The sequence below is a fragment of the Taudactylus pleione genome, unplaced genomic scaffold (assembly GCF_031769625.1).
Source record: "Taudactylus pleione unplaced genomic scaffold, aTauple2 ptg000885l, whole genome shotgun sequence".
Classification (NCBI taxonomy): Eukaryota; Metazoa; Chordata; class Amphibia; order Anura; family Myobatrachidae; genus Taudactylus; species Taudactylus pleione.
Genome location: NW_028285286.1, coordinates 2699978 through 2725709, shown reverse-complemented (window position 1 = coordinate 2725709; position 25732 = coordinate 2699978). Strand labels below are relative to the sequence as shown.

Below are 25732 nucleotides of genomic sequence, written 5' to 3'. Positions count from 1 at the left end.
ATACTCCTAGGTCACAGCTACCCTGCCTCACTATCACAGAGTAACTGATACTCCTAGGTTACAGCTACCCTGCCTCACTATCACAGAGTAACTGATACTCCTAGGTCACAGCTACCCTGCCTTACTATCACAGAGTAACTAATACTCCTAGGTCACAGCTACCCTGCCTAACTATCACAGAGTAACTAATACTCCTAGGTCACAGCTACCCTGCCTCACTATCACAGAGGAACTGATACTCCTAGGTCACAGCTACCCTGCCTCACTATCACAGAGGAACTGATACTCCTAGGTCACAGCTACCCTGCCTCACTATCACAGAGTAACTGATACTCCTAGGTCACAGCTATCCTGCCTCACTATCACAGAGGTACAGAAACTCCTAGGTCACAGCTACCCTGCCTCACTATCACAGAGGTACTGATACTCCTAGGTTACAGCTACCCTGCCTCACTATCACAGAGTAACTAATACTCCTAGGTCACAGTTACCCTGCCTCACTATCACAGAGGTACAGATACTCCTAGGTCACAGCTACCCTGCCTCACTATCACAGGGGAACTGATACTCCTAGGTTACAGCTACCCTGCCTCACTATCACAGAGTAACTGATACTCCTAGGTTAAAGCTACCCTGCCTCACTATCACAGAGTAACTGATACTCCTAGGTTACAGCTACCCTGCCTCACTAACACAGAGGTACAGATACTCCTAGGTTACAGCTACCCTGCCTCACTATCACAGAGGTACAGATACTCCTAGGTCACAGCTACCCTGCCTCACTATCACAGAGGAACTAATACTCCTAGGTCACAGCTACCCTGCCTCACTATCACAGAGGTACAGATACTCCTAGGTCACAGCTACCCTGCCTCACTATCACAGAGGAACAGATACTCCTAGGTCACAGCTACCCTGCCTCACTATCACAGAGGTACAGATACTCCTAGGTCACAGCTACCCTGCCTCACTATCACAGAGGAACTGATACTCCTAGGTCACAGCTACCCTGCCTCACTATCACAGGGGAACTGATACTCCTAGGTCACAGCTACCCTGCCTCACTATCACAGAGTAACTGATACTCCTAGGTTACAGCTACCCTGCCTCACTATCACAGAGGTACTGATACTCCTAGGTTACAGCTACCCTGCCTCACTATCACAGAGTAACTAATACTCCTAGGTCACAGTTACCCTGCCTCACTATCACAGAGGTACAGATACTCCTAGGTCACAGCTACCCTGCCTCACTATCACAGGGGAACTGATACTCCTAGGTTACAGCTACCCTGCCTCACTATCACAGAGTAACTGATACTCCTAGGTTAAAGCTACCCTGCCTCACTATCACAGAGTAACTGATACTCCTAGGTTACAGCTACCCTGCCTCACTAACACAGAGGTACAGATACTCCTAGGTTACAGCTACCCTGCCTCACTATCACAGAGGTACAGATACTCCTAGGTCACAGCTACCCTGCCTCACTATCACAGAGGAACTAATACTCCTAGGTCACAGCTACCCTGCCTCACTATCACAGAGGTACAGATACTCCTAGGTCACAGCTACCCTGCCTCACTATCACAGAGGAACAGATACTCCTAGGTCACAGCTACCCTGCCTCACTATCACAGAGGTACAGATACTCCTAGGTCACAGCTACCCTGCCTCACTATCACAGAGGAACTGATACTCCTAGGTCACAGCTACCCTGCCTCACTATCACAGGGGAACTGATACTCCTAGGTCACAGCTACCCTGCCTCACTATCACAGAGTAACTGATACTCCTAGGTTACAGCTACCCTGCCTCACTATCACAGAGGTACTGATACTCCTAGGTTACAGCTACCCTGCCTCACTATCACAGAGGAACTGATACTCCTAGGTCACAGCTACCCTGCCTCACTATCACAGAGGAACTGATACTCCTAGGTCACAGCTATCCTGCCTCACTATCACAGAGGTACAGATACTCCTAGGTCACAGCTACCCTGCCTCACTATCACAGAGTAACTAATACTCCTAGGTCACAGCTACCCTGCCTCACTATCACAGAGGTACAGATACTCCTAGGTCACAGCTACCCTGCCTCACTATCACAGAGGAACTGATACTCCTAGGTTACAGCTACCCTGCCTCACTATCACAGAGGTACAGATACTCCTAGGTCACAGCTACCCTGCCTCACTATCACAGAGGAACAGATACTCCTAGGTCACAGCTACCCTGCCTCACTATCACAGAGGTACAGATACTCCTAGGTCACAGCTACCCTGCCTCACTATCACAGAGGAACTGATACTCCTAGGTCACAGCTACCCTGCCTCACTATCACAGGGGAACTGATACTCCTAGGTCACAACTACCCTGCCTCACTATCACAGAGTAACTAATACTCCTAGGTCACAGCTACCCTGCCTCACTATCACAGAGGTACTGATACTCCTAGGTCACAGCTACCCTGCCTCACTATCACAGAGGTACAGATACTCCTAGGTCACAGCTACCCTGCCTCACTATCACAGAGTAACTGATACTCCTAGGTTACAGCTACCCTGCCTCACTATCACAGAGGAACTTATACCCCTAGGTCACAGCTACCCTGCCTCACTATCACAGAGGTACAGATACTCCTAGGTCACAGCTACCCTGCCTCACTATCACAGAGTAACTAATACTCCTAGGTCACAGCTACCCTGCCTCACTATCACAAAGGTACAGATACTCCTAGGTCACAGCTACCCTGCCTCACTATCACAGAGAAACAGATACTCCTAGGTCACAGCTACCCTGCCTCACTATCACAGAGGTACATATACTCCTAGGTCACAGCTACCCTGCCTCACTATCACAGGGGAACTGATACTCCTAGGACACAGCTACCCTGCCTCACTATCACAGAGCAACTGATACTCCTAGGTTACAGCTACCCTGCCTCACTATCACAGAGGTACTGATACTCCTAGGTTACAGCTACCCTGCCTCACTATCACAGAGGAACTGATACTCCTAGGTCACAGCTATCCTGCCTCACTATCACAGAGGTACAGATACTCCTAGGTCACAGTTACCCTGCCTCACTATCACAGGGGAACTGATACTCCTAGGTTATAGCTACCCTGACTCACTATCACAGAGGAACTGAGACTCCTAGGTCACAGCTACCCTGCCTCACTATCACAGAGGAACTGATACTCATAGGTCACAGCAACCCTGCCTCAGTATCACAGAGGAACTGATACTCCTAGGTTACAGCTACCCTACCTCACTATCACAGAAGAACTGATACTCCTAGGTCACAGCTACCCTGCCTCACTATCACAGAGGAACTGATACTCCTAGGTTAGAGCTACCCTGCCTCACTATCACAGAGGAACTAATACTCCTAGGTCACAGCTACCCTAACTCACTATCACAGAGGTACAGATACTCCTAGGTCACAGCTACCCTGCCTCACTATCACAGAGGAACTGATACTCCTAGGTTACAGCTACCCTGCCTCACTATCACAGGGGAACTGATACTCCTAGGTTACAACTACCCTGCCTCACTATCACAGAGGTACAGATACTCCTAGGTCACAGCTACCCTGCCTCACTATCACAGAGGTACAGATACTCCTAGGTTACAGCTACCCTGCCTCACTATCACAGAGGAACTGAGACTCCTAGGTCACAGCTACCCTGCCTCACTATCACAGAGGAACTGATACTCCTAGGTCACAGCTACCCTGCCTCACTATCACAGAGGAACTGATACTCCTAGGTCACAGCTACCCTGCCTCACTATCACAGAGGAACTGATACTCCTAGGTCACAGCTACCCTGCCTCACTATCACAGAGGAACTGATACTCCTAGGTCACAGCTACCCTGCCTCACTATCACAGAGGTACAGATACTCCTAGGTCACAGCTACCCTGCCTCACTATCACAGAGGAACAGATACTCCTAGGTCACAGCTACCCTGCCTCACTATCACAGAGGTACAGATACTCCTAGGTCAAAGCTACCCTGCCTCACTATCACAGAGGAACTGATACTCCTAGGTCACAGCTACCCTGCCTCACTATCACAGGGGAACTGATACTCCTAGGTCACAGCTACCCTGCCTCACTATCACAGAGGTACTGATACTCCTAGGTTACAGCTACCCTGCCTCACTATCACAGAGGAACTGACTCCTAGGTTACAGCTACCCTGCCTCACTATCACAGAGGATCTGATACTCCTAGGTCACAGCTATCCTGCCTCACTATCACAGAGGTACAGATACTCCTAGGTCACAGCTACCCTGCCTCACTATCACAGGGGAACTGATACTCCTAGGTTATAGCTACCCTGCCTCACTATCACAGAGGAACTGAGACTCCTAGGTCACAGCTACCCTGCCACACTATCACAGAGGAACTGATACTCCTAGGTCACAGCTACCCTGCCTCACTATCACAGAGGAACTGATACTCCTAGGTTACAGCTACCCTACCTCACTATCACAGAGGAACTGATACTCCTAGGTCACAGCTACCCTGCCTCACTATCACAGAGGAACTGATACTCCTAGGTCACAGCTACCCTGCCTCACTATCACAGAGGAACTGATACTCCTAGGTTAGAGCTACCCTGCCTCACTATCACAGAGGAACTAATACTCCTAGGTCACAGCTACCCTGCCTCACTATCATAGAGGTACAGATACTCCTAGGTCACAGCTACCCTGCCTCACTATCACAGAGGAACTGATACTCCTAGGTTACAGCTACCCTGCCTCACTATCACAGAGGTACAGATACTCCTAGGTTACAGCTACCATGCCTCACTATCACAGAGGAACTGATACTCCTAGGTCACAGCTACCCTGCCTCACTATCACAGAGTAACTGATACTCCTAGGTCACAGCTACCCTGCCTCACTATCACAGAGGAACTGATACTCCTAGGTCACAGCTACCCTGCCTCACTATCACAGAGGAACTGATACTCCTAGGTCACAGCTACCCTGCCTCACTATCACAGAGGAACTGATACTCCTAGGTCACAGCTACCCTGCCTCACTATCACAGAGGAACTGATACTCCTAGGTTACAGCTACCCTGCCTCACTATCACAGAGGTACAGATACTCCTAGGTCACAGCTACCCTGCCTCACTATCACAGAGGAACTGATACTCCTAGGTCACAGCTATCCTGCCTCACTATCACAGAGGTACAGATACTCCTAGGTCACAGCTACCCTGCCTCACTATCACAGAGGAACTGATACTACTAGGCTACAGCTACCCTGCCTCACTATCACAGAGGAACTGATACTCCTAGGTCACAGCTACCCTGCCTCACTATCACAGAGGAACTGATACTCCTAGGTCACAGCTACCCTGCCTCACTATCACAGAGTAACTGATACTCCTAGGTTACAGCTACCCTGCCTCACTATCACAGAGGTACTGATACTCCTAGGTTACAGCTACCCTGCCTCACTATCACAGAGGAACTGATACTCCTAGGTCACAGCTATCCTGCCTCACTATCACAGAGGTACAGATACTCCTAGGTCACAGCTACCCTGCCTCACTATCACAGGGGAACTGATACTCCTAGGTTATAGCTACCCTGCCTCACTATCACAGAGGAACTGAGACTCCTAGGTCACAGCTACCCTGCCTCACTATCACAGAGGAACTGATACTCCTAGGTCACAGCTACCCTACCTCACTATCACAGAGGAACTGATACTCCTAGGTCACAGCTACCCTGCCTCACTATCACAGAGGTACTGATACTCCTAGGTTACAGCTACCCTGCCTCACTATCACAGAGGAACAGATACTCCTAGGTCACAGCTATCCTGCCTCACTATCACAGAGGTACAGATACTCCTAGGTCACAGCTACCCTGCCTCACTATCACAGGGGAACTGATACTCCTAGGTTATAGCTACCCTGCCTCACTATCACAGAGGAACTGAGATTCCTAGGTCACAGCTACCCTGCCTCACTATCACAGAGGAACTGATACTCCTAGGTCACAGCTACCCTGCCTCACTATCACAGAGGAACTGATACTCCTAGGTTACAGCTACCCTACCTCACTATCACAGAGGAACTGATACTCCTAGGTTACAGCTACCCTGCCTCACTATCACAGAGGAACTGATACTCCTAGGTTACAGCTACCCTGCCTCACTATCACAGAGGAACTGATACTCCTAGGTTACAGCTACCCTGCCTCACTGTCACAGAGGAACTGATACTCCTAGGTTACAGCTACCCTGCCTCACTATCACAGAGGAACTAATACTCCTAGGTTACAGCTACCCTGCCTCACTATCACAGAGGAACTGATACTCCTAGGTCACAGCTACCCTGCCTCACTATCACAGAGCAACTAATACTCCTAGGTCACAGCTACCCTGCCTCACTATCACAGAGGTACAGATACTCCTAGGTTACAGCTACCCTGCCTCACTATCACAGAGGTACAGATACTCCCATGTTACAGCTACCCTGCCTCACTATCACAGAGTAACTAATACTCCTAGGTCACAGCTACCCTGCCTCACTATCACAGAGTAACTAATACTCCAAGGTCACAGCTACCCTGCCTCACTATCACAGAGGAACTGATACTCCTAGGTCACAGCTACCCTGCCTCACTATCACAGAGGAACTGATACTCCTAGGTCACAGCTACCCTGCCTCAGTATCACAGAGTAGCTTACTCCTAGGTCACAGCTACCCTGCCTCACTATCACAGAGGAACTGATACTCCTAGGTCACAGCTACCCTGCCTCACTATCACAGAGTAACTGATACTCCTACGTCACAGCTACCCTGCCTCACTATCACAGAGGTACAGATACTCCTAGGTCACAGCTACCCTGCCTCACTATCACAGAGTAACTGATACTCCTAGGTCACAGCTACCCTGCCTCACTATCACAGAGTAACTGATACTCCTACGTTACAGCTACCCTGCCTCACTTTCACAGAGGTACAGATACTCCTAGGTCACAGCTACCCTGCCTCACTATCACAGAGTAACTGATACTCCTAGGTCACAGCTACCCTGCCTCACTATCACAGAGTAACTGATACTCCTAGGTTACAGCTACCCTGCCTCACTATCACAGAGGAACTGATACTCCTAGGTCACAGCTACCCTGCCTCACTATCAGAGGTACAGATACTCCTAGGTCACAGCTACCCTGCCTCACTATCACAGAGGTACAGATACTCCTAGGTCACAGCTACCCTGCCTCACTATCACAGAGGAACTAATACTCCTAGGTCACAGCTACCCTGCCTCACTATCACAGAGATACAGATACTCCTAGGTTACAGCTACCCTGCCTCACTATCACAGAGGAACTGATACTCCTAGGTTACAGCTACCCTGCCTTACTATCACAGAGGAACTGATACTCTGTAGCCTCACTATCACAGAGGAACTGATACTCCTAGGTCACAGCTACCCTGCCTCACTATCACAGAGTAACTGATACTCCTAGGTTACAGCTACCCTGCCTCAATATCACAGAGGAACTGATACTCCCATGTTACAGCTACCCTGCCTCACTATCACAGAGTAACTAATACTCCTAGGTCACAGCTACCCTGCCTCACTATCACAGAGTAACTAATACTCCAAGGTCACAGCTACCCTGCCTCACTATCACAGAGGAACTGATACTCCTAGGTCACAGCTACCCTGCCTCACTATCACAGAGTAACTGATACTCCTAGGTCACAGCTACCCTGCCTCAGTATCACAGAGTAACTAATACTCCTAGGTCACAGCTACCCTGCCTCACTATCACAGAGTAACTAATACTCCTAGGTCACAGCTACCCTGCCTCACTATCACAGAGTAACTGATACTCCTAGGTCACAGCTACCCTGCCTCACTATCACAGAGTAACTGATACTCCTACGTCACAGCTACCCTGCCTCACTATCACAGAGGTACAGATACTCCTAGGTCACAGCTACCCTGCCTCACTATCACAGAGTAACTGATACTCCTAGGTCACAGCTACCCTGCCTCACTATCACAGAGTAACTGATACTCCTACGTTACAGCTACCCTGCCTCACTATCACAGAGGTACAGATACTCCTAGGTCACAGCTACCCTGCCTCACTATCACAGAGTAACTGATACTCCTAGGTCACAGCTACCCTGCCTCACTATCACAGAGTAACTGATACTCCTAGGTTACAGCTACCCTGCCTCACTATCACAGAGGAACTGATACTCCTAGGTCACAGCTACCCTGCCTCACTATCACAGAGGTACAGATACTCCTAGGTCACAGCTACCCTGCCTCACTATCACAGAGGTACAGATACTCCTAGGTCACAGCTACCCTGCCTCACTATCACAGAGGAACTAATACTCCTAGGTCACAGCTACCCTGCCTCACTATCACAGAGGTACAGATACTCCTAGGTTACAGCTACCCTGCCTCACTATCACAGAGGAACTGATACTCCTAGGTTACAGCTACCCTGCCTTACTATCACAGAGGAACTGATACTCTGTAGCCTCACTATCACAGAGGAACTGATACTCCTAGGTCACAGCTACCCTGCCTCACTATCACAGAGTAACTGATACTCCTAGGTTACAGCTACCCTGCCTCACTATCACAGAGGTACTGATACTCCTAGGTTACAGCTACCCTGCCTCACTATCACAGAGGAACTGATACTCCTAGGTCACAGCTATCCTGCCTCACTATCACAGAGGTACAGATACTCCTAGGTCACAGCTACCCTGCCTCACTATCACAGGGGAACTGATACTCCTAGGTTATAGCTACCCTGCCTCACTATCACAAAGGAACTGAGACTCCTAGGTCACAGCTACCCTGCCTCACTATCACAGAGGAACTGATACTCCTAGGTCACAGCTACCCTACCTCACTCACAGAGGAACTGATACTCCTAGGTCACAGCTACCCTGCCTCACTATCACAGAGGTACTGATACTCCTAGGTTACAGCTACCCTGCCTCACTATCACAGAGGAACAGATACTCCTAGGTCACAGCTATCCTGCCTCACTATCACAGAGGTACAGATACTCCTAGGTCACAGCTACCCTGCCTCACTATCACAGGGGAACTGATACTCCTAGGTTATAGCTACCCTGCCTCACTATCACAGAGGAACTGAGACTCCTAGGTCACAGCTACCCTGCCTCACTATCACAGAGGAACTGATACTCCTAGGTCACAGCTACCCTGCCTCACTATCACAGAGGAACTGATACTCCTAGGTTACAGCTACCCTACCTCACTATCACAGAGGAACTGATACTCCTAGGTCACAGCTACCCTGCCTCACTATCACAGAGGAACTGATACTCCTAGGTTAGATCTACCCTGCCTCACTATCACAGAGGAACTAATATTCCTAGGTTACAGCTACCCTACCTCACTATCAAGGAGGAACTGATACTCCTAGGTCACAGCTACCCTGGCTCACTATCACAGAGGAACTAATACTCCTAGGTTACAGCTACCCTGCCTCACTATCACAGAGGAACTAATACTCCTAGGTTACAGCTACCCTACCTCACTATCACAGAGGAACTGATACTCCTAGGTTACAGCTACCCTGCCTCACTATCACAGAGGAACTGATACTCCTAGGTTACAGCTACCCTGCCTCACTATCACAGAGGAACTGATACTCCTAGGTCACAGCTACCCTGCCTCACTATCACAGAGCAACTAATACTCCTAGGTCACAGCTACCCTGCCTCACTATCACAGAGGTACAGATACTCCTAGGTTACAGCTACCCTGCCTCACTATCACAGAGTAACTAATACTCATAGGTCACAGCTATCCTGCCTCACTATCACAGAGGTACAGATACTCCTAGGTCACAGCTACCCTGCCTCACTATCACAGAGGTACAGATACTCCTAGGTCACAGCTACCCTGCCTCACTATCACAGAGGAACTGATACTCCTAGGTCACAGCTACCCTGCCTCACTATCACAGAGGAACTGATACTCCTAGGTCACAGCTATCCTGCCTCACTATCACAGAGGTACAGATACTCCTAGGTTACAGCTACCCTGCCTCACTATCACAGAGGAACTGATACTCCTAGGTTATAGCTACCCTGCCTCACTATCACAGAGGTACAGATACTCCTAGGTTACAGCTACCCTGCCTCACTATCACAGAGGTACAGATACTCCTAGGTTACAGCTACCCTGCCTCACTATCACAGAGGAACTGATACTCCTAGGTTACAGCTATCCTGCCTCACTATCACAGAGGTACAGATACTCCTAGGTTACAGCTACCCTGCCTCACTATCACAGAGGAACTGATACTCCTAGGTCACAGCTATCCTGCCTCACTATCACAGAGGTACAGATACTCCTAGGTTACAGCTACCCTACCTCACTATCACAGGGGAACTGATACTCCTAGGTTACAGCTACCCTGCCTCACTAACACAGAGGTACAGATACTCCTAGGTTACAGCTACCCTGCCTCACTATCACAGAAGTACTGATACTCCTAGGTTACAGCTACCCTACCTCATTATCACATAGGAACTGATACTCCTAGGTTACAGCTATCCTGCCTCACTATCACTATAGGGCCTCAGGATGTACACGGGAGGGGCGCAGTGTGTCAGGATGTACACGGGAGGGGCGCAGTGTGTCAGGATGTACACGGGAGGGGCGCAGTGTGTCAGGATGTACACTGGAGAGGCAAAGTGTGTCAGGATGTACACTGGAGCGGCACAGTGTGTCATGATGTACACTGGAGGGTCACAGTGTGTCAGGATGTACACGGGAGGGGCACAGTGTGTCAGGATGTACACGGGAGGTGCACAGTATGTCAGGATGTACACGGGAGGTGCACAGTATGTCAGGATGTACACGAGAGGTGCACAATATGTCAGGATGTACATGGGAGGTGCACAATATGTCAGGATGTACATGGGAGGTACACAGTATGTCAGGATGTACATGGGAGGTACACAGTATGTCAGGATGTACATGGGAGGTACACAGTATGTCAGGATGTACATGGGAGGGGCACAGTATGTCACGATGTACATGGGAGGTACACAGAATGTATATGCGAGGGGCACAGTATGTCAGGATGTACATGCGAGGGGCACAGTATGTCAGGATGTACATGGGAGGGACACAGTATGTCAGGATGTACATGGGAGGGGCACAGTATGTCAGGATGTACATGGGAGGGGCACAGTATGTCAGGATGTACATGGGAGGGGCACAGTATGTCAGGATGTACATGGGAGGTACACAGTATGTCAGGATGTACATTGGTGGTACACAGTATGTCAGGATGTACATGGGAGGGGCACAGTGTGGCAGGATGTATATGGGAGGGGCACAGTATGTCAGGATGTACATGGGAGGGGCACAGTATGTCAGGATGTACATTGGTGGTCACAGTATGTCAGGATGTACATGGGAGGGGCACAGTGTGGCAGGATGTATATGGGAGGGGCACAGTATGTCAGGATGTACATGGGAGGGGCACAGTATGTTAGGATGTACATGGGAGGGGCACAGTATGTCAGGATGTACATGGGAGGGGCACAGTATGTCAGGATGTATATGGGAGGTACACAGAATGTATATGGGAGGTACACAATCTATATGACACTTCATTGTGCTATATTGAGTAGAAACGCGTCGGTGAAGCTGCATTTGAGATGGCAGTAAGACCAGAGAATAAACCAAGTAGCCGTGAGTCCTTTGGTCCGATCAAATCCCGGGAGACCCTTGTGGATATTTAACATATGGGTGTCGGGCAACTGCACCCTTGGCATCTGGTACGCCTTCTCATTTGTAATTTGATGGAGGAAGTGTTTTATATTCTACATTTTATTTGTGTTAATTGGAATCATAAGTTTGAAAACTTCATTAACCAGAGGGGAAGGTGAAAAAAGGAGAAGATTTGTGGAGGAGTTTTTGTGGTCAAGTAAACTTACATATTGGACTATGTGAAATATCTTTGTGCAATTTTGGAGTATATATTCATTTTAATTCTGATAATCATAAATTGTTTCCCATTTGGGTGCACAAGGGGGATACATCTGTCTATTTTTAGGTACTTAAGTTTAGAGTGACTGAGACCAATCTAGTATCCCCTGTGCATCAAAATCTTTTTGAAGCGCTGATTATAACAATTGTTTTCCTCTGTGATGCCGGTGTTTGAATAAGTCAGGGGTCTAATCACAGCCTTACATGTGGTCACAAGGTTTGTATATTGGAGGCTGCTATTAGACCACAACAGTTTCAATTCACAGATCACAGCTTGTGGCGGCTCGGTGAGACAGCGAAACTGGTTTGAGGAGTAAAAACTGAGATTCCTATTGAGAAAGCAATACTGGTTTCATTATAGAACCAGCTGCTTTCTATGTGCATTCAGGCTACCAGTCACACAGGGCTGATTCATGTGTGAGCTGCGAGGGACAGATACAGGTCTGTGTGTGTATGTATATATCTTATTTATTAAATTCATTTGTTGGTTTTCCTTGGTTAGTTGTTTGTTTGTTTGGTTGTCCGGTTATGCATTCAGACACCCCTGCACCGATTGGGATGAAACCAACGCGAGGTGGTCCCGTTGGATCCTGGCCAGGTTTTAGGTTGGACCTACAGTTGGTTTACGTTGGGCAGAACTTTGTATGAAAACTTCACAGAGGGGTGGCAATTGATCTGGGGTGCCTAATGGACTGGTTGGGGTCTCGGTTGTACCTCAAGGTGGAGTGCGCCGGGCACAACTTTGACCCAGGGAGCCTGGTCTTGGCCTTCTACTGGACGGATTTGGATGACATCACATAAAATATATATATATATATATATATATATATATATTAGGGGTGAGCGGGTTCGGTCTTACACGGTTTTACTCGGTTCTTATCGCCACTTTACCGCAAATTTGGCTCGATTTTATTCGCTATCCAAAACACATGTTCGGCGATAGCCAATAAAAAGATCCGGGTAAAACCGAACCCGCTCACCCCTAATATATATATATATACACACATATATATACACATACACACACATACATACATACATATACACACACACAAATAAATGTGTTCCCACTAGCCTGATTATAAAGGGGCACAGTGCGTATTATGTATATATATATATATATATATATATATATATATATATATATATATATATATATATATATATATATATATATAAATAAATAAATGTTATTCCATGCTCCAGTGCACTCAGGATCACTGGCCACCGATACACTACTGGACTGCGGCACTTGGAGACTTTAAGGAATTTTAATGAAACACGTCACATAGAAGGCCCAACGTTTCGGGGCCCACTTGCTCCTTTGTCAAGGTGGTCCTTCTGTGTGACACGTTTCATTAAAGTTCCTTAAAGTCTCCAAGTGCCGGAGTCCAGATATATATATATATATATACACATTATTATCATTCTTACTTTACACAAATAACTGCAGCTGTATATCAAAAATTTCTGTAGTATTTAATTTGAAACAAACATAAAAAAGTTATTAAAAAAAAGAGGAGCTGGAGAGTTATAAAAAAAAAAAAAAAAAAGTTTTTGAAACTTAAGACACCTAAATATATTTCTTCCCTTCTGTAAGTTTAATCTTGGTACAGGTCCTATGATGCTCATCATTGCAGATGAATTCGGACAAGCTGAAAACTGCAGTACGTAAAAGGCTTATTTCATCCGCTTCTCATTTTATAATGAGACCATCTACTGTACATGGGATTTGTAGTTTTTTTTTTTTTTAACTTGGTACGAATCGTTTTACTTATACATATATAATTTTTTGTGTGTTATTCCTGCACCTCATCATTTTCTTTCGCTTTATGACTACTCTTAAACGGAGCCATAAAAAGCGGAATATTTCCCCCGTCTTGTCCCGGGAATGGCTAATGAAATCCATGTGTACCTTGGCAGAGGGTTTTTTCCTCATGTTTTCTTTAGTTTTGTCTCCGTTCAAAAGTTGCTAAAAAAAACAAAATGTATGAAAACTCCCATACTCAGCTGCAGGTGCTAAAGTGTTGTAGGTCGATGCTTAAGGCCGGCTTTGTGAGCTTTCTGCAAGGCAAACTGCACGCGGCTTCCACACATACTCCATAATGTGTGTCCCGGGAGGAATAGCGTACACTAAAACACTTTGGTAAATTGGGGCACAGCTGTCTGTGACGAGACAGAACATCGCTCCGACAACGAGGGACAGGAAGGCGGAAATGTGCAGTGAAACCGTAAAACGGTTGATATTGGCGCTCTTATTTCACCGCAAATGCAAAGGTGCGCCCCATATTATACACATACATGCCTACCCTCCCGGTTTTCGCGGGAGGCTCCCGATTTTTCGGGTAACCCCCCGCACCCCCGGAAGGGTAGGCATTTCTCCCGCATTCCCGCATGAAGTGGGCACAATTAGGAGAATACCCGCGGCAATCGCGGGTCTCCGTGAAGGGGGCGGGGCTTAAGCTGTGATTCTGCATGAATCACAGCATTTGGCCCCGCCCCCTATGAAAATTGTGCACAATCGCGGCAATTTTACCGCGAGGGGGCGGGGCTTAATGACGCGCATAATCAAGCCCCTCCTGCTGCTTCTTGTACCCGGGCTTCTCCCGGGAAGAGAATATTAAAGGTAGGCAACCCTGATTATACACCTCCTAAATACTCCTCCAATTACAGTTACTGACCAACCTGAAACTAGGAGGGAAATTAAGGCTTCTTGGCTTCAACTACTGTTTTCACCTGAGCACATCGCTCAGCCACTATATAGGCCACAGAGCTTACAATCCAATTTCCCTACTACAGACACATCAATGCAAACATGTACAGTACAAGAGCTAATTTACATTAGAGTATAGGTGTGTATTGTGGGAGGAAACCAACGCTAACATATGGAGAACATCCTAACTCCCCATAGATGGACAGTTGGTCAGAATCAAACCCAAGCTGAAAGGCAGCAATGCTAACCTCTGTGCAACCACCTACTGGTTAACTGCTGAAAGGACATCTAATAAAAGAACAGAACAATTTGATCACAACTCCTGCTCTGGGATGTTGATAGATGGGCTGTGAGTTGTAAGTAATGTCAATTTATTGCTCGTGTTGGACATTTCTTATCTGAATGTCTCCCCCGACAACACAGGAAAATTACAGATCTGTACTGGGAATCGTACCTCCAATAGTGCAGCTGCCGGGTCACCCTGGAAGCTCTTCCCCAATTTGTCAACCTCATCCAGGAGAAAGACCGGGTTGTTCACACTAACAGTCTTTAGACCGTTGATTATACGTCCAGGCATGCTGCCCACATAGGTGCGTCTGCAAGATAAAGGAGACCGCATGTGACGGTTACCATGTCATCTAGTGATCAGTGATGTCACTGGCTCCTAGTGAATGGATAGGCTGCAGTCTCAGTGATGTCACTGGTTCCTAGTGAATGGATAGGCTGCATTCTCAGTGATGTCACTGGCTCCTAGTGACTGGATAGGCTGCACTCTCAGTGATGTCACTGGTTCCTAGTGAATGGATAAGCTGCATTCTCAGTGCTGTCACTGGCTCCTAGTGACTGGATAGGCTGCACTCTCAGTGATGTCACTGGTTCCTAGTGAATGGATAGGCTGCAGTCTCAGTGATGTCACTGGCTCCTAGTGAATGGATAGGCTACACTCTCAGTGATGTCACTGGCTCCTAGTGAATGGATAGGCTGCAGTCTCAGTGATGTCACTGGTTCCTAGTGAATGGATAGGCTGCATTCTCAGTGATGTCACTGGCTCCTAGTGACTGGATAGGCTGCACTCTCAGTGATGTCACTGGTTCCTAGTGAATGGATAAGCTGCATTCTCAGTGCTGTCACTGGCTCCTAGTGACTGGATAGGCTGCACTCTCAGTGATGTCACTGGTTCCTAGTGAATGGATAGGCTGCAGTCTCAGTGATGTCACTGGCTCCTAGTGAATGGATAGGCTACACTCTCAGTGATGTCACTGGCTCCTAGTGAATGGATAGGCTGCAGTCTCAGTGATGTCACTGGTTCCTAGTGAATGGATAGGCTGCAGTCTCAGTGCTGTCACTAGCTCCTAGTGAATGGATAGGCTGCATTCTCAGTGCTGTCACTGGCTCCTAGTGAATAGATAGGCTGCAGTCTCAGTGATATCACTGGTTCCTAGTAAATGGATAAGCTGCACTCTCAGTGATGTCACTGGCTCCTAGTGAATGGATAGGCTGCAGTCTCAGTGATGTCACTGGCTCCTAGTGAATGGATAGGCTGCAGTCTCAGTGATGTCACTGGCTCCTAGTGAATGGATAGGCTACACTCTCAGTGATGTCACTGGCTCCTAGTGAATGGATAGGCTGCAGTCTCAGTGATGTCACTGGTTCCTAGTGAATGGATAGGCTGCAGTCTCAGTGCTGTCACTAGCTCCTAGTGAATGGATAAGCTGCATTCTCAGTGCTGTCACTGGCTCCTAGTGAATGGATAGGCTACATTCTCAGTGATGTCACTGGTTCCTAGTAAATGGATAAGCTGCACTCTCAGTGATGTCACTGGCTCCTAGTGAATGGATAGGCTGCATTCTCAGTGATGTCACTGGCTCCTAGTGAATGGATAGGCTGCAGTCTCAGTGATGTCACTGGCTCCTAGTGAATGGATAGGCTACACTCTCAGTGATGTCACTGGCTCCTAGTGAATGGATAGGCTGCAGTCTCAGTGATGTCACTGGTTCCTAGTGAATGGATAGGCTGCAGTCTCAGTGCTGTCACTAGCTCCTAGTGAATGGATAAGCTGCATTCTCAGTGCTGTCACTGGCTCCTAGTGAATAGATAGGCTGCAGTCTCAGTGATATCACTGGTTCCTAGTAAATGGATAAGCTGCACTCTCAGTGATGTCACTGGCTCCTAGTGAATGGATAGGCTGCAGTCTCAGTGATGTCACTGGTTCCTAGTGAATGGATAGGCTACATTCTCAGTGATGTCACTGGTTCCTAGTGAATGGATAGGCTGCAGTCTCAGTGATATCACTGGTTCCTAGTAAATGGATAAGCTGCACTCTCAGTGATGTCACTGGCTCCTAGTGAATGGATAGGCTACATTCTCAGTGATGTCACTAGTTCCTAGTGAATGGATAGGCTGCACTCTCAGTGATGTCAATGGCTCCTAGTAAATGGATAAGCTGCACTCTCAGTGATGTCACTGGCTCCTAGTGAATGGATAGGCTGCATTCTCAGTGATGTCACTGGCTCCTAGTAAATGGATAGGCTGCATTCTCAGTGCTGTCACTGGCTCCTAGTGAATGGATAGGCTACATTCTCAGTGCTGTCACTGGCTCCTAGTGAATGGATAGGCTGCATACTCAGTGATGTCACTGGCTCCTAGTAAATGGATAAGCTGCATTCTCAGTGCTGTCACTGGCTCCTAGTGAATGGATAGGCTGCATTCTCAGTGATGTCACTGGTTCCTAGTGAATGGATAAGCTGCATTCTCAGTGCTGTCACTAGCTCCTAGTGAATGGATAGGCTGCATTCTCAGTGATGTCACTGGCTCCTAGTGAATGGATAAGCTGCATTCTCAGTGCTGTCACTGGCTCCTAGTGAATGGATAGGCTGCATTCTCAGTGATGTCACTGGCTTCTAGTGACTGGATAGGCTGCACTCTCAGTGATGTCACTGGCTCCTAGTGAATGGATAAGCTGCATTCTCAGTGCTGTCACTGGCTCCTAGTGAATGGATAAGCTGCATTCTCAGTGCTGTCACTAGCTCCTAGTGAATGGATAGGCTGCATTCTCAGTGATGTCACTGGCTCCTAGTGAATGGATAAGCTGCATTCTCAGTGCTGTCACTGGCTCCTAGTGAATGGATAGGCTGCATTCTCAGTGATGTCACTGGCTTCTAGTGACTGGATAGGCTGCACTCTCAGTGATGTCACTGGCTCCTAGTGAATGGATAAGCTGCATTCTCAGTGCTGTCACTGGCTCCTAGTGAATGGATAGGCTGCATTCTCAGTGATGTCACTGGCTCCTAGTGACTGGATAGGCTGCATACTCAGTGATGTCACTGGCTCCTAGTAAATGGATAAGCTGCATTCTCAGTGATGTCACTGGCTCCTAGTGAATGGATAAGCTGCATTCTCAGTGCTGTCACTGGCTCCTAGTGAATGGATAGGCTGCATTCTCAGTGATGTCACTGGCTCCTAGTGACTGGATAGGCTGCATTCTCAGTGATGTCACTGGCTCCTAGTGAATGGATAAGCTGATGATCAGTCTCCAGTGACACACACACACTCTCCTGCACTCAGCATGTGGGCGAGGGATATTGGTACAGGGGGAAGGGGGGGGGGGATGCCTTATAAAGGTATATTAGTCCTGGGATGTGTACAGTACTTATGTTTTGACACATGGCACTGGTGGGTGATGCCAATGGGGATCTATTGAGTATCTAAAACAAGGGGAGTGGGGGTTGATGCCACTGGGGATCTATTGACACTGGTTGGAGGTAATGTTACAATGGGGGGGGCTATCATTTTTTTTTTTTTTTTCAATAAAATATTTGAACACTTTTTTTTTTATATATATATAAATATGTTCTTGAATTAAATAAAAAAAATATTACAAATTTTTGAGGGCCTTTTTGGAATAATAATCAAACAAATTAATCAGTGAAATGGTAACGTAGTAGAAAGTCACACAAAAATAAGACGGGTTACTGGTGGAATATGAGAACAAACAATGTGGCATTGTTACCACTATACACAAGCACCAATAAGCGTATTTAATATAGAGCAGCAGAAATGTGCAGTTACCCTTAGTAACCATATGCTAAATAGTACAAACACACATACATTATATGTTCTTGTCCATCCTATGTGTAGTAGAAAGTATAGATAAATAAGTGAATATGTGATTTGCTGTCATAGGGCACCACAGTTGCTATCTGCCCGCCCCAGATAAGGTGCATTCTCATTACTGCCCCACCATGGCCGCTTGTGGCCATGACACCGCTGGGGAGAGGCCAATAACAGGAGATCCGCCACACAAAGGTCAGGGAAGGCGGCTGGAACCCGTGCAGCTCAACAGTGTATTTGTTTGCGGTCTATTTTAATGCAGAACAGAGGACTATTCATATAAGCAGCAGACTGACGGGGCCATGTGATAAGCCATTACCCCACTCTGGCACTAGGACTTGGCTCACGCAGAGATCTTCTGTAACGGCTGCGCGTCGTCTGACATGAGACAACACTGTCAGCATTTCACCAGCCATCATCACGCCACAGAGCTGGAAATAATGGAAGCAAAGCGGCCGAGGGGCTACTTTTTATTTTCTTTTTAATTTAAGCCATTACGCCGGCATTAAGTGACTACTATAAGGTGCAATGGAAGCAGCTACACCCCTAGCTAAAACTAATCTTTTTTAGAAAATAGAATTTTCTACAGATGTCTGTGCCCGCATCCACTTCCAGCAATCGGATGTCACCCGCCGTGAGTGGCACGGACGCTTCTCATATGGGCGTCACACACTTGAGCTGGCCACACACTAGACCAACTTACATCCAACCAGCCAACTAGTTGATTGGATGGAATGAAAATCTGGTAATGTATGGGAGTAACTGACAATCAGCAATTTGCTCCCAAACGCCGGAAAATGGACAAAAACTGTTGTTAGAACAAATTGTTTAGATCAAACATTTAACAAACTTGTCTGACGCCATTTTCATCTGTTTTCTGGCATTTAGGAGCAAATTGCTGATCATCAGTTACTCCCATACGTTACCAGATTCTCATTCCAACCAATCAACTAGTTGGCTGGTTGGATGTAAGTTGGTCTAGTGTGTGGCCGGCTTTATATGAAAATGTGCGTCCCTGAGTGAATGTTGACAAATGTATAAAAAGACGCGCTGACACAATCAGGTCTGCGCACCACCAGGACAGGTTCCTCATTTAAAATAAAGAAATAATTAATAGCAACCAGTGTGACGAAAAGATGGTGCTGCCCCTAGCAACCAATGTGAAGAAAAGATGGTGCTGCCCCTAGCAACCAATGTGAAGAAAAGATGGTGCTGCCCCTAGCAACCAATGTGAAGAAAAGATGGTGCTGCCCCTAGCAACCAATGTGAAGAAAAGATGGTGCTGCTCCTAGCAACCAGTGTGACGAAAAGATGGTGCTGCCCCTAGCAACCAGTGTGACGAAAAGATGATGCTGCCCCTAGCAACCAATGTGAAGAAAAGATTGTGCTGCCCCTAGCAACCAATGTGAAGAAAAGACTGTGCTGCCCCTAGCAACCAATATGAAGAAAAGACTGTGCTGCCCCTAGCAACCAATGTGAAGAAAAGATGGTGCTGCCCCTAGCAACCAACGTGAAGAAAAGACAGTGCTGCCCCTAGCAACCAATGTGAAGAAAAGATAGTGCTGCCCCTAGCAACTAATGTGAAGACTGTGCTGCCCGTAGCAACCAATGTGAAGAAAGACGGTGCTGCCCCTAGCAACCAATGTGAAGAAAAGATAGTGCTGCCCGTAGCAACCAATGTGAAGAAAAGATGGTGCTGCTTTCTAAATAGTACAATAAAAATGGCAGCATCTGATTGGTTACTATAGGCGACACCTCCTTCTCCCCCTCAGTAATCTATAGGGCCGCCCTCCTACAACCCCCAGTAATGCGACTACATGACAGACACAGAGAGATAGGAGCTGACGCTACACCTCCCAGTCTGCACAGCCCTCACTGTACATGTGTCCGCGGACATCAGACTAATCGCACACGCCTCACTGTACATGTGTCCGCGTATATCACTGATCACACGCGCCTCACTGTACATGTGTCAGCGTATATCAGACTAATCACACACGCCTCACTGTACCTGTGTCCGCGGACATCAGACTAATCACACACGCCTCACTGTACCTGTGTCCGCGGACATCAGACTAATCACACATGCCTCACTGTACCTGTGTCCGCGGAGATCAGACTAAACACACACGCCTCACTCTACATGTGTCCGCGGACATCAGACTAATCACACACGCCTCACTCTACATGTGTCCGCGGACATCAGACTAATCACACACACCTCACTGTACCTGTGTCCGCGGAGATCAGACTAAACACACACGCCTCACTCTACATGTGTCCGCGGACATCAGACTAATCACACACACCTCACTGTACATGTGTCCGCGGAGATCAGACTAATCACACACGCCTCACTGTACCTGTGTCCGCGGAGATCAGACTAAACACACACGCCTCACTCTACATGTGTCCGCGGACATCAGACTAATCACACACACCTCACTGTACATGTGTCCGCGGAGATCAGACTAATCACACACGCCTCACTGTACCTGTGTCCGCGGAGATCAGACTAAACACACACGCCTCACTCTACATGTGTCCGCGGACATCAGACTAATCACACACGCCTCACTCTACATGTGTCCGCGGACATCAGACTAATCACACGCGCCTCACTGTACATGTGTCAGCGTATATCAGACTAATCACACACGCCTCACTGTACCTGTGTCCGCGGACATCAGACTAATCACACACGCCTCACTGTACCTGTGTCCGCGGACATCAGACTAATCACACATGCCTCACTGTACCTGTGTCCGCGGAGATCAGACTAAACACACACGCCTCACTCTACATGTGTCCGCGGACATCAGACTAATCACACACGCCTCACTCTACATGTGTCCGCGGACATCAGACTAATCACACACACCTCACTGTACCTGTGTCCGCGGAGATCAGACTAAACACACACGCCTCACTCTACATGTGTCCGCGGACATCAGACTAATCACACACACCTCACTGTACATGTGTCCGCGGAGATCAGACTAATCACACACGCCTCACTGTACCTGTGTCCGCGGAGATCAGACTAAACACACACGCCTCACTCTACATGTGTCCGCGGACATCAGACTAATCACACACACCTCACTGTACATGTGTCCGCGGAGATCAGACTAATCACACACGCCTCACTGTACCTGTGTCCGCGGAGATCAGACTAAACACACACGCCTCACTCTACATGTGTCCGCGGACATCAGACTAATCACACACGCCTCACTCTACATGTGTCCGCGGACATCAGACTAATCACACACGCCTCACTGTACCTGTGTCCGCGGACATCAGACTAATCACACACGCCTCACTCTACATGTGTCCGCGGACATCAGACTAATCACACACACCTCACTGTACCTGTGTCCGCGGAGATCAGACTAAACACACACTCCTCACTCTACATGTGTCCGCGGACATCAGACTAATCACACACATCTCACTGTACATGTGTCCGCGGAGATCAGACTAATCACACACGCCTCACTGTACCTGTGTCCGCGGAGATCAGACTAAACACACACGCCTCACTCTACATGTGTCCGCGGACATCAGACTAATCACACACGCCTCACTCTACATGTGTCCGCGGACATCAGACTAATCACACACGCCTCACTGTACCTGTGTCCGCGGACATCAGACTAATCACACACGCCTCACTGTACCTGTGTCCGCGTATATCAGACTAATCACACACGCCTCACTGTACCTGTGTCCGCGGACATCAGACTAATCACACACGCCTCACTGTACCTGTGTCCGCGGACATCAGACTAATCACACACGCCTCACTGTACCTGTGTCCGCGTATATCAGACTAAACACACACGCCTCACTCTACATGTGTCCGCGGACATCAGACTAATCACACACGCCTCACTGTACCTGTGTCCGCGGAGATCAGACTAAACACACACGCCTCACTCTACATGTGTCCGCGGACATCAGACTAATCACACACGCCTCACTGTACCTGTGTCCGCGGACATCAGACTAATCACACACGCCTAACTGTACCTGTGTCCGCGGACATCAGACTAATCACACACGCCTCACTGTACCTGTGTCCGCGGACATCAGACTATCACACACGCCTCACTGTACCTGTGTCCGCAGACATCAGACTAATCACACACGCCTCACTGTACCTGTGTCCGCGGATGTCAGACTGATCTCACACGCCTCACTGTACCTGTGTCCGCGGAGATCAGACTATCACACACGCCTCACTGTACCTGTGTCCGCGTATATCAGACTAATCACACACGCCTCACTGTACCTGTGTCCGCAGACATCAGACTAATCACACACGCCTCACTGTACCTGTGTCCGCGGATGTCAGACTGATCGCACACGCCTCACTGTACCTGTGCCCGCGTAGATCAGACTAAACACACACGCCTCACTCTACATGTGTCCGCGGACATCAGACTAATCACACACGCCTCACTCTGCATGTGTCCACGGAGATCAGACTGATCGCACGTGCCTCACTGTACCTGTGTCCGCGGATGTCAGACTGATCGCACACGCCTCACTGTACCTGTGCCCGCGTAGATCAGACTAATCACACACGCCTCACTGTACCTGTGCCCGCGTAGATCAGACTAATCACACACGCCTCACTGTACCTGTGCCCGCGTAGATCAGACTAATCACACACGCCTCACTGTACCTGTGCCCGCGTAGATCAGACTAATCACACACGCCTCACTGTACCTGTGTCCGCGGATGTCAGACTGATCGCACACGCCTCCTAGTGCGATCCTGTGGAACTCTCTGCCCAAGGTCTTGGCGATGGATCTTCCCACGCTGGTTTTGCCCACTCCTGGAGGTCCCACAAAGCAAAGGATGGGGCCTTTCAAGTTGTTCTTCAGCTGGCGGACGGCCAGGTACTCTAGGACCCGCTTTTTCAGTTTTGCCATGGCGTAGTGGTCATTATCCAGCAGGATCCTGGCAGCCCGAATATCCAGGCGATCTGAAAGGAAGTGTCACAGTGGGTTTATAATGCTAGAATACCACTATATCATTGTACAGTATATATACAGAAAGCCTAGGAATTACAAGTCTCAGCGTGTCTTGATAATAACTACAAATGCCAGCCTGCCCTGCCAGCGAGGTACGCAAAAGCTACTGTCCTTTGTACTCTCTCCTTTCTGGTCCTGTACCTGGCTCTCCCCGCCTCGCAGCCTTTCCAGTTTAATAAGCCACGAGGACGCAGGCGTTATCCTACCAGCCCTAACTCTCCACAGACCCAGAAAAGAAGAACAGGTCTGATTATTACGCTGGCTGAACCACCTCAATTATTTATTTCCATGTTTTCAGACAGTTAATTCCTCTTAAGTGCAAGTTACCAGGCAAAGGAGGTAACAATTTACTGTGCGGAACAATACCCACAAGAAGGAGACTGGCTCTGAGGTCTGAGGGGACACAAGAGTAGAACGCTACTGACCGATGGCCACCAGGAGAGGGCAGCACTACATAAGACCTTAAACCGCTCCGGCAAAGGGACATTACCTATGGGGAAAACTCTTATATAGAAACATTGGTGCGAGAAATTCCTATTGTGCACAGCCAAACACTAATTACACCTATAACGTATACAATGTATACAGAGCGCCTGCGGAAGATCGCATGTGGGGGCCAATATTCACGATGCTGCAGCCATTTAGTGGCCACTGGCCCTGATTCAGAGCCGGACGCTCTGACCAGAGCGCTCGCTCTGAATCAGGGCCCACCTCCATAAATATGGAGCGTCCTCCTGGACGCTCGTATAGCTGTGGGTCACCACCCACAGCCTATACGAGCGTGCAAGATGATGGTCGCGATGGTCTTGACCATCGCGACCATCGCCAGTGCGAGCTGAAGCCTGCGGTTGAGTTTCTCAACCGCAAGGCCAGGAGTGATTTTGGCTCTATCAGAGCCAAAATCACTCCCACTGACATCACTAGTGATGTCAGTGGGGCCGGCTTCTGACGGGAGGCGTTCCCTTGGGAACGCCTCCGTCTGGCAGGCACGCCCACCAAAGGGGGCGTGCTGTCAATCAACATCAACAGCACGCCCCCTTTGATCAGACACAACGAGCAAAGGAAAGTCCTTCGCTCGTCGCGTCTCGCGCATGCGCACGACGGAGATCCCTCAGTGCACACCATCGACCCACTTGCGAGCGGACAGCCGCTCGCGAGTGGGTCTGAATCAGGCCCACTGTACGGGAGGCGCAAGTTCCTAGTGATTTAATCGGCTGCACGGTCATGAATATTGGTCAGGACACAAAATGGCTGCCGACTCCATGCGTAGGCTCTTTAAATTAAAAAGGGACAGTTGCAATTAGGACACGTGTGGGTGTGGAAAACACTCACTATAAGGGCAACCTAGGACGCAGCTGGAAAAAAATAAATATAGATCTCCAATGTGTGCGAGGAATACAGAGGGGCAAAGTTACTATTATTTGCAGAAAGTCCGCGCCCCCCTCCCATACGGGCTACCTGTGGTGAGTAGGATTCTGATTTGCTTTTGATTCTGCTGCTGTTGGATTAGAAGCGGCAGAACCTGGGATTTGCTGTATCCTTCAGTCCTTTCATGTTCATTTTATTTTCTGGGATCATTTAAAAACACTACGCTTTGATCTCTTAAAACGGATCTTTTGCCAGCAGACACTGTCACGTCCAAAACAATGGGTCACCCCGCACCCCCACCCCCGGGCCGGGATTAGGTGGGGTCTTTTGCGGAATATTACATCCAGTTAGTTCTAAACGATGCTCGGTTTATAATTGACATTACTTGGATCTTTTAATTCAGGGTCTTGCAACAAAATCTGCTGATGACTTCATCACCTGTT

General features: G+C 48.3%; 1 protein-coding gene across 1 annotated transcript in view; it reads right to left on the bottom strand.

Moving 5' to 3' along the window:
- Window positions 1-25732, bottom strand: part of LONP2 (lon peptidase 2, peroxisomal) — a gene marked incomplete at its 3' end in the record, with an annotated part of 66924 nt that overhangs the window by 13935 nt on the left and 27257 nt on the right. Inside the window, exons 7-8 of the mRNA XM_088458981.1 lie at window positions 23614-23872; window positions 15221-15362 (exon numbers count right to left, since the gene is read on the bottom strand). Coding sequence (XP_088315107.1) covers window positions 15221-15362; window positions 23614-23872 — 401 coding nt within the window. The remainder of the gene's footprint in view (window positions 1-15220; window positions 15363-23613; window positions 23873-25732) is intronic.